General features: G+C 43.9%; 1 protein-coding gene across 5 annotated transcripts in view; it reads right to left on the bottom strand.

The window, feature by feature from the left end:
- COBLL1 (cordon-bleu WH2 repeat protein like 1) overlaps positions 1-9,125 on the bottom strand; it is a 165,479-nt gene extending 156,354 nt beyond the window's left edge. For 3 of the 5 annotated variants that reach the window (XM_035007869.1, XM_035007871.1, XM_035007873.1), the window contains exons 1-2: positions 9,111-9,125; positions 8,285-8,402 (exon numbers count right to left, since the gene is read on the bottom strand). In XM_035007869.1, coding sequence (XP_034863760.1) covers positions 8,285-8,402; positions 9,111-9,120 — 128 coding nt within the window. In that variant the 5' untranslated portion in view covers positions 9,121-9,125. Of the gene's footprint in view, positions 1-8,284; positions 8,572-9,110 lie in introns of those variants that run through there. The other 2 variants (XM_035007872.1, XM_035007870.1) reach the window with 2 other exon arrangements.
- Positions 9,126-10,021: the final 896 nt, after the last annotated feature.

Raw genomic sequence — 10,021 nt, 5'->3', positions numbered from 1 at the left:
CCTGCGTCACAGGGCCTGCGTCACAGGGCCTGCGTCACAGGGCCTGCGTCACAGGGCCTGCGTCACCCACCTCGCTTCATCTCCTCAGGGAGGCGTTCTCTCATCCACGTCATCTCTGGAAGGGTGAGTACAGTCCCGTATTTTGGGGGGTGGGGGGGATAAAGAGAGCATGCATGAGCACATGCGGGAGTGAGTGAGAGAGACCAACCATATTCACATAGCTTTTATTACATATTATATAATGTGGTGTCTCTCCCCATCGGATGGGGGCCCCCAAATGTGAGGCGAGGATCAAGTGGAAGCCAGTGGCTGGGCGCGTGAAAGAATTCACCTGAGGCAGAACAAAGGAGAGAGTTTACTGAAGAGCAACAAGCGAGCCTCGGGCAGGACAGCCAGGGAGAGACTGACTGCAAGAAGGCCAGGGGTAGGGGCAGCTTTTAAAGAGGGAAAGTGAGGAAGTTTGGGGATGTACGGAATTCTCCCTTTCTGGTAACTGTGCCAGGTTGTAAGTAGCCCATTGGTAAGTTAGGGCCTGTGGCTGTTTTGAGGTGGGTCCCCTGAAGGGCCTGTCTGTGTTCAGCCAAGTGGTCTCTGTGGACCCGCTCTACATTCCATTGCTCCAACCTGTTGCCCAAAAGTGCCCGCGACATATAACTGTTATGACTGTTCTATTTTATGATTAGTTCTGTGGTTAATCTCTTACTGTGCCCACCTTGTAAATTAAACTTTATCACAGGTGTGTATGCGTAGGGGGAAAAAACGGTGTGTATATATAGGGTTCGGTACTGTCCCCAGTTTCAGGCATCCACTGGGGGCTGGAACATATGGAACATATCCCCCATGGATAAAGGAGGGGGAGGAGGACTACAGTACTTTATGTATAATTGTTTACATTATCTCTAAAGCTCTCATTTCAATGCGCAGAGTGTTTCTAACAGGGAGAGAACAAGAGTAACCAGGGAGAATTAAAAGGAGGGATTCTGAAGCAATTCTCCCTGTTTCCCTAGCATCTGCAGTGTCACCACCTCATAACCACAAGCCTGAAAGCCTTAATGGGGCTCTATTTTTTCTCTAAAGAGTGGGCAGTTAAGAAACCCACCTGGTTCAGTAGTATATGTGCTCTCCTCCCACACAATTTCTGAAGGCCTGTTCCTGAGCAATATCCCAGAGTTATATAGCATGAAAAAGCACGGATATAATCAGGTTATTGCCCAACATAGGGCACAACACATATTGGAAACCCAAATACCTTAATTTATTGCCAATGAAACCTGGAAATTCTGACCTTCGTAAGGATTTATCACGATTTAAAATGTATTAAAACTTACAAATAGTACCAAGTTTTCAGCATTCTAGGAGTTGAGCTTAATAGACTTTTTCTCCTGCCTTGGCATTCTTTGCTGTCTTAATCCTGAGTGACCATCCCAATTAAAGTACTTTGTCAAATTACTCCACATTTCAACTCTACAGCTTTGCTTATGTGTAAAGCCATTAAGTAGTTTTAACTTATTTACATTTATAAACAACATTGTGAACTTAAACTATATTAAAATAATAATAAATTACCCGCACTCACTCCACTATTTTTTCTTAAGACTAGTCAGTCTTTAAGAAGCTTTTCCAAGGGATTCATTCCTCAGATATGGAAGTTTGTATGCAAAACTGAAGACATTTGGCCCTTTATAAATAGTCCTGGGAAACTTCTTTCTCCCATACTTTTAGTTTATTTTTACTATAACAGATGGGGGAAAAATTTAGCAAAGCAGTCATTAAAAAAAAAAAAAGCCTTACAACAACTATCATACAAATGTTAGAACACTAAAAGCTTACAGATATGAAATATCTTTAACAACAAACAAAAACACTTGCTAGAAATTATAGAGGCAGTCTGACTTAACTCATAAAGTAGGTATAAACTCAAAGACCTAGATAGGAACTCTTTCAGCTTTGTTCCTAAACATCTTAATTATGTAGTAGTCATTTTTCATGAAAGTATCTCCAGCACAGAAGTTTAGAACTTCTCTTTAAAATATATTCCAGGGCGCCTGGGTGGCTCAGTTGGTTAAGCGACTGTCTTCGGCTCAGGTCATGATCCTGGAATCCCAGGATCAAGTCCTGCATCGGACTCCCTGCCCAGCAGGGAGTCTGCTTCTCCCTCTGACCCTCCCCCTTCTCATGTGCTCTCTCATTCTCTCTCTCAAATAAATTATTTAAAAAATAAAAATAAAAATAAATAAATAAAATATATTCCAATATCATACGTTAAAATTCTGCAATGCTTGCCAAGGGACCACGCCTGTCTTCACTTAAAAAAAAAAAAAAAAAAAATCGGGCGCCTGGGTGGCTCAGTTGGTTAAGCAACTGCCTTCGGCTCAGGTCATGATCCTGGAGTCCCTGGATCGAGTCCCGCATCGGGCTCCCTGCTCGGAAGGGAGTCTGCTTCTCCCTCTGACCCTCCCCCCTCTCATGTGCTCTCTCTCTCATTCTCTCTCTCAAATAAATAAATAAAATCTTTAAAAAAAAAAAATCACTAATCACCACTCTGCAAAATCTCTTACTATAAATTTTGTTATATGCAAACAGAACATTAATCATTAATCATTTTGTTCCAATTTATATCTAAGTTTAATACTTAAAAGTCATCCTGCCAGTAAATAAACTTGAATTAAATAATAATCACTACTTCATTTATCGATTTCATAAGTTAGGCCAGGAGGGTCAGCAAACTTTATATATGGCCAAGGTAAATATTTTTAGCTTTGCAGGCCATATGATCTCTGTCTGGACCATTCAGCTATAATGAGAAAACAGTCATAGACAATAGGCAAATGAGCGGGTATGGCTGTGTGCCAGTAAAACTCTACAGAAACAGGATAAGAGAATAATATCTAGAATATATACAAAACTCCTAAAATTCAACCAAAAAAGCAAACCCAACTAAAAAATAGGCAAAGAACTTAGACATTTCTCAAAAGAAGATATGCAAATAAACAATAAGGACATGAAATGATGCTCAATATCAGTAATCACTAGGAAAATGCAAGTCAAAACTACAATGAGATACCACCTCACACTCATTAGGATGGCTACTATTTTAAAAAAATAACAAACATGGGGCGCCTGAGTGGCTCAGTCGTTAAGCGTCTGCCTTCGGCTCTGGTCATGATCCCAGGGTCCTGGGATCGAGCCCCGCATCGGGCTCCCTGCTCGGCGGGGAGTCTGCTTCTCCCTCTCCCACTCCCCCTGCTTGTGTTCCCTCTCTCGCTGTGTCTCTGTCAAATAAATAAATAAAATCTTTAAAAAAATAAAAAATAACCAACAGGAACCAATAAGGGTTGGCAACCCTTGTGCGCTGTTGTTGGAATGTTAAAATAGTACAACCAAGAGTTGTATGGTTGTATGAAAAGAGTATGGTTGCCCTCAAAAAATTAGAAATAGAATTACCATTTGATCCAGCAATTCTACTTCAAAAGAACTGAAAGGGTCTTAAAAAGATATCTGTATACCCATGTTCCTAGCAGCATTATTCACAATAGCTAAAATAAGGAAGCAACCCAGTGTCCATCCACAGATAAGCACAATGTAGAATATTATTCAGCCCTAAAAAAGAAATTATGATATATGCTACAATATGAACTTTGAGAACACTATGCTAAGTGAAATAAGCCAATCACACACACAAAAAAAATAGAGACTGTTTGATTCCACTTATACAAGCTACCTAGAGTGGTCAAAATCACAGAGACAGAAAGTAGAATGATGGCTGCCAGGGGATGGGGGGAGAGGAAAGGGGGAGCTATGTTTAACGGGTATGAAGTTTCAGTTCTACATGATGAAAAAAGAGTTCTGGAAACGGACGGTGGCAATGGCTGTACAACAATATGAATGTACCACTAGACTGTACACTTAAAAATGTTTACGATAAATCTTGTTATATGCATTTTACCAACAACAACAAGTTACAATTAAAACCAAATAGGTGAATTTCAGCCTTCTGGACTTACTTTGCTTGGCCATAGTTTGCTGATCAGAGAGTTAAGCTATTATATATTAAGCTTGAAGCATAAACATAATGTTTTAAAGCTAACATGAAAGTACCATTTCTATACTAACATCATGTTCTCTTCCTGCAGACTTAAGAGAGTTTCTTTGGTAAAGCTCTTAACATCAGCAGCCAATCTCCTAGTGATTAGAAAACGTGTTTATATAACGTAAGGGCTCACAAGTTTTGACTAATTAAATGAAAGCAGTTGTCTCAATAACATGAAGCGTGTATTATATAAATACACCTGGCATTTCAATACTGCAATAAGGTCATAAAATTATTCAATATCCTCTAACACATTTAGAGGAAATTAGACTTTGGACAAAAAGTTATAATATTACCTTAATTTCATTTTTTTTATTTGGTAATCAAAAATTCCTAATTTGAAAGTATACTATAAATTTAACAGCCACCTAATAGCAAAAATAAGTAGTTTGTCATATGACAAAAGAAGGCTGTCAGTTAACTATGTGTTATATCATCCCGAACACATGAAAATGTTCAATATTTTGAAAACATAAACCAAACATTTAAGTTCCTTTTAAATCCTAGGCATTGGGGTTTTTCATATGCATTAGAATTTGTAGGAGTTTTTTTTTTTAAGATTTTTTATTTATTTATTTGAGACAAAGAGAATGAGAGACAGAGAGCATGAGAGGGAGGAGGGTCAGAGGGAGAAGCAGACTCCCTGCCGAGCAGGGAGCCCGATGCGGGACTCGATCCCGGGACTCCAGGATCATGACCTGAGCTGAAGGCAGTCGCTTAACCAACTGAGCCACCCAGGCGCCCTGTAGGAGTTTTTAAACATATAAACATGATTTTTAAAAGAGGGCAAGACATTTATAAAGCCACTCTAAATAAAAATACTTTGGCCATTCAGAGTAATCCATAGTGGCAAACATTGGGTGCCAACATGCCTACCGAGGAAGAGCACAGGAATGGGGATCAGATCTTGTTTTTGTTACTCTTTCATCACTTAAAGTTGTGTGGCTCTGAGTTTGTTAGTTTAGCTCTCAGAGCCTCGGTTTCCACAAGTGCAAAGTGGTGTTAATATACTTCCTCAGAAAGGAGTAGCAATTTTTTTTAAAATATTACTATAAAGCACCTAAATGGAATCTTTAAAGAAGCAAACTAAAGCTGGAAGTGAGGATCCTGAGTTGCCTAAAAATTATTAATAGCAACCCCTATTCCATTTATGGCTTCACCTCCATCTCAGATGTTGACACTTAATCAATGGTTCTCAGATCTGATAGCACACTACAATCACTGAAGCAGCATTTAAAACCTCTCCACAGCTTGTCCCAGCATAGGCCAAATAAAATCAGAATGGGTAGCAGGTGTGAGACCATGGGTGTTAGTTTTAAAGATCCCTAGGTAATTCTCATGTTGCAACCTCAGCTAAGATAGTCAACTTCTAAGTAATCAATGTTAGCTAACAAGAATTCAGTTTATACAATCAGTAAAACTTTAGAGCCAGCAGTGCATCCAAATAATAGCTTAAAAAAGTAGCTGCTAAATCATTTAATTTTTTCTGTGCCTGCAATGAACTCCATAGCTCCAAAGCTGCAAAATTATAAAGTAGGTTTTTTACCCCGGTCCATTCCTGAAAATTTGTTTCAGGATCAAAACATTAAGGTCCCTCAAAGCAAGGTTAACTACATTTAGTTTTGACATTTAAATTTCAATAAATTAAAAAACAAAGGGGGCCTATCTGTTCAGGGCAAGTAAAAAACACAAGCAGTAGGAGTTCTAAAGATAATGTACCCAAACTGACTCTTTGAAATTTATATGTATCTTACAGTGGTCAGTTAAAGATTAAAAAAAAAAAAATGCAATGAACTAGGCAACCAAAGTCCTGGGTTTTCCTTCAGGTTTTGCCACTCATTTGTTCTGGGACTTCAACAAAGTCACTCAGTGTCTCCAGGCTTCAGATTCTCATTTGTAAAATGTAGAGTTGCACTAGATTTCTTTAAAATGACCTGTTACAACAATGTAAAACTTGGAAAATTACAGAGGGATTCCTTACAGCAGGAATATCCAAGGAGGACTAAACTAGGCCTCATAGGTTATTAGGGTGATGAGTCCTGGTTTAATTAGTTTTATAGTAAGGAATTTACTTCCCAAACCCAATAATTTATTGTAACACTTTGAGATTGCTCCCTGCCACCTCCCATAAACCCATATCTAGGATACTTCTTTCCCCACAATCCAATCATGTTTAACGTTTTGGGATTGAGAAAAAGAACAAAAACAATACTGTACTGAATATTCAACAAATATAACAGGCACTTGGGATATGCCAAGGGACAAGATAGAAAAGTGAAAGATGACATTTTTTTTATGTTTATACTTTGCAGATATTGATCACTTCTCTAAATAGAATGTAAGGTAAAATGATACAGCCAGGGTGTTACTCTAGATAGGATGTTGAAGCATTTTTGCAGATGTCCCACCTTAAATTTGGAGAGAGGGTCAAATTCCTTAAAAGTATTTTCTTCATAGTTGAAGAATTAGATAAAGTAGTTTTGTACATTTTCAAGAATGTATCCGCTTAAGCTTTAAATTCTCAAAAGTGAAATCTGAAGTCGTGCTTATCATTAGATAGCTCTTTCCACTCCTTCATCCCAAAGCCATCGGATCTCACCTATTTTACTCAAAAGTATTGATTTCTGAACACTTAGTAAGTATATTTCGTGTATATGCATATGCTGTCGTTTTTTAATTGTCCCTTAACTTAATACATTTTCAAATCCACCGGTTTAATACTATCTTATTTTGTGGCACCCAAATACATTTCTGTATTCCTGAAAGTTTCATCTTCCATTTACGTATCTCGGCTGTTCCATTTAGAGGCCCATGCTTTGATGATTAAGATCTTTCTACCAATACATTTCTTTACTCACACATCCTGATGCGAGAATAAATGGAAGAATATATAATACTGAACAATGAAAACACTGGGAAAATAGGAACGGAAGTCAACAGCAACAGGGCTATTTGCAGAGGGGAGAAGACAATTCGAACAAATGAAAGAATTCATACACTACATGTTTCCTCTACGTAAGCATTATGCTAAATATCTTTTATATTAGTCATGTTGCTTTGAGACTTTTCCATGTTTCCTCTAGACAACTGCCAATGTTCGCATGGTCTCTGATGAATAAACATGCTGTGACTTGCTTCTAAGGAAACGCTTGTCATGTTCCAGGGAAAAATGACTTCTCTACTCTTCCGTCAGGGAAACTGCACAACTCTCATTCATTAGTTACAAAGTCGATTTTTCCTTAACGTTTCTTTTCTGGAATATTTGTGTTCTCTTTAGGGCATTAGAGCCTTCAGATTAACTATCACAAAAGAAACTGAGTTGGGGGAACATATGTAGGAAAAGTTACACTACATCAAAGCGGTTCCCACTTCAGAAGCTCAAAGAGCGCCCAAACAGCCTTCACTGTTTACCAAGACGAAGGTTATTTTCAGGTTCTCCCCATCTCTTGCAGAACTACCTGTTCTCATTACTGTTTACCCAAACGCTTAGCAAGGTGATTATTAGCATATCTGGCAGGAAGACATGCTTCATTGAATATTAACTCACCATGTGACAGCCCCTTCCCCTCCAGTCTCTCTTCAAACACGTGAGGACTCAAAGAAAGTATGGCTGTTTGCAGTCTGACTTTGCGCTACGCTCTGGCACCAGCAATTGGCCACAGGCACGCACACCCCCAATCAGAGGCGCTCACCCTGCCGGGTCCCGGAACTGTCATGCGGGCTGACAGCTGGTACGCCCTCCCGCGGCCCTCCACCGCTCGCAGAAAGCCCCTTCCTTACAGTCACTTTGACACTGCTCACCTGCCCGGGCCTCAGCCCTCAGCCAAAGAAACTTTCTTCCCCCTTCCCAAGGGCTCCCATACAGGTATCGTCCGCCGCTCTTCCAGAGCACCAAACAAGGGGCTCTTTGTTACAATTTTTGCTCCAGGACTTCTCACCCAATTCCTAGCATTCAGCTGCCCTTCGGCAACTCAGAGCAGCCCCAGCAGAAAAGCAAGCAAAACTACCATATCCCTTCGCCCCCGCGCGCCCTCCAAGGAGGCCGGGAGGAAGCAGCCTCCTCGGCTGCCCATCCCGCCGCCAGTGAGTCAGGCAGCTGGCAGGGCAGCGAGTTGCCAGTCAGGTAAACGCGCTGCGGCGGCCTTGCTGCCCTCGCCCTCCCGGGAGAACTTCGGCGCGGCGCTCTAGGCTTACCCGGTTGGGGCGGCGGGAGGCGTGGGCGCCGCCAGGGCGTCCTGCGAGCGCGGGGTTCGGCTGTCCATCGCCCTGCGGGGCGCGGCGCGGACTCCAGTTCCGAGGCGGCGTGTCACTACTAAAGTGGGAGAGGCCGGCTGGTCAGGGCGGGACGCGCGCTACCGGAGGCCTGAGCGGGGCGGGCCGCGCGTCAAGAGCCCGCCCGAGCCCCCCAGCCCCGGGCCGGTCGGCCTCCGGGTGCGCTCCCACCTGCGGGCCAAGGCTCCCAGCCCGCGGGGCCCCCCCGCCTCAGGTCCTAGTGGCCGCCCGCTACTGCGGCGGCGGAAGGCGGCGCTGCAGCCCCCGCCCCGTGGGGCTTACTGGGTAGCCATTTGGCGCCTCTTGGGGCGGGAGAGGAGCTGCCCAGGCTGGAAGGAGGAGGAGAAGGGCGAGAAGCGAGGCTCACAGGCACCGCCGCCACTCCGGCAGCGCGTCTCCGGGCTCCCCTGGCCGAGTTTGCACAAACAAAACGCCCTGGGGAAACTTTTCGCGAAGAAAAGTTGGGAGGGCTAATTCCTCTTTTCCCACCCAGGGCTCCTACTTTCTTTTCAGAAGGAGACTGGCTCGCCTGTCCTTTCCCGCGGCTTCCTCTCCCACTCTTCCCTCCCCGGACCGCGCGCTCGTAGTTGGTCTCTCAAGCCGGGGCTTGAAGGCGTAGAGCGCGGCAGCCTCTCCCAGCCTCAGCCCCGCGCGGGCCGGGCCGAGGCAGCGCCTCCCCCTGCCTTGCGGGCGGGGTGGCTGGCCCTCACCGGGCGCCGCGGGGCCTTCCCCTAGCCGGCTCACTCACACTGCCCCATTTCTCTGCCCGGAGCTCCGGAGCTCGCCGCCACCTCCGCCGGTCGGCCACCCAGAAGTGGTGACGAGGCTCGGTGGCATCGGAGCGAGAGAGGCAGTGAGCCGGAGACAAAAACGGGCGGGGGTGGGCGAGAACCGGGTAGGAATTTCCCTCCCACCCGACTTCGGGTCTTTGGGGTTCGGCTGGGGGAGCGCAACGGAAAGGAAACTCCCGTGCAGAGCGTTCCCATTCCCATCGCTAGGGCGTCGCTTCAGGAAGCCCGGCGCGCGGGAGCCGAACAGGTGGGGAGGAAGGGAGGGTACCTGCCCTGCGAGGACCGGAGGCGAGGACCTGGGCTGCCGCGGAAGTGCGGAGAGAAACTCGCCCAACGGGGCCTGCAGCTCGCTCTCCCTGTGGTACGACCTTCCCCATCCAGGGCGGTTTGTTTCTTCCCCCCCCCCCCCCAACTTGACCTCTGAGGTTGCTATTCGTTTAAAAGCGCACCTGTGACACTGATTTTTCTAATCGGTGGCAGGTTTAAGCTTGCCCTGTCTTCAGAGGCGTATTTCTTTCTTTCTTTTTAAGCATATAACAGCTGTGACGTGAGGACTGGAAAATAATGTCTGATGATAATCTATTAACTAAGAACAAATGATCGATTTTATTCACCTCTTGGAAATTTTACAGGAATGAAAGAATCACAGATGCAGCTGCGTGCTTGTTTGTACATTTTAGTTCCCATGCGCCTGCTCTGTAGATGGTTCTTTACACCTGAGAAATAGGTATATTTGCATATCTTGTATATTATAAATGCCAATTGTAAGGTGCAAGCCATTTTTGATGGGCCCAAAGGCTTGCTTTCAGAAAAATAACGTGAAATTAAGAAATTAACCTTAGGCTACAGTTTAAGAATAAAAATATTT

The sequence above is a fragment of the Mirounga leonina genome, unplaced genomic scaffold (assembly GCF_011800145.1).
Source record: "Mirounga leonina isolate KUSES-001 unplaced genomic scaffold, KU_Mleo_1.0 Mir_151, whole genome shotgun sequence".
Classification (NCBI taxonomy): Eukaryota; Metazoa; Chordata; class Mammalia; order Carnivora; family Phocidae; genus Mirounga; species Mirounga leonina.
Note: the sequence above shows the minus strand (reverse complement) of the source record. Positions and strands in the feature narration are given on the sequence as shown.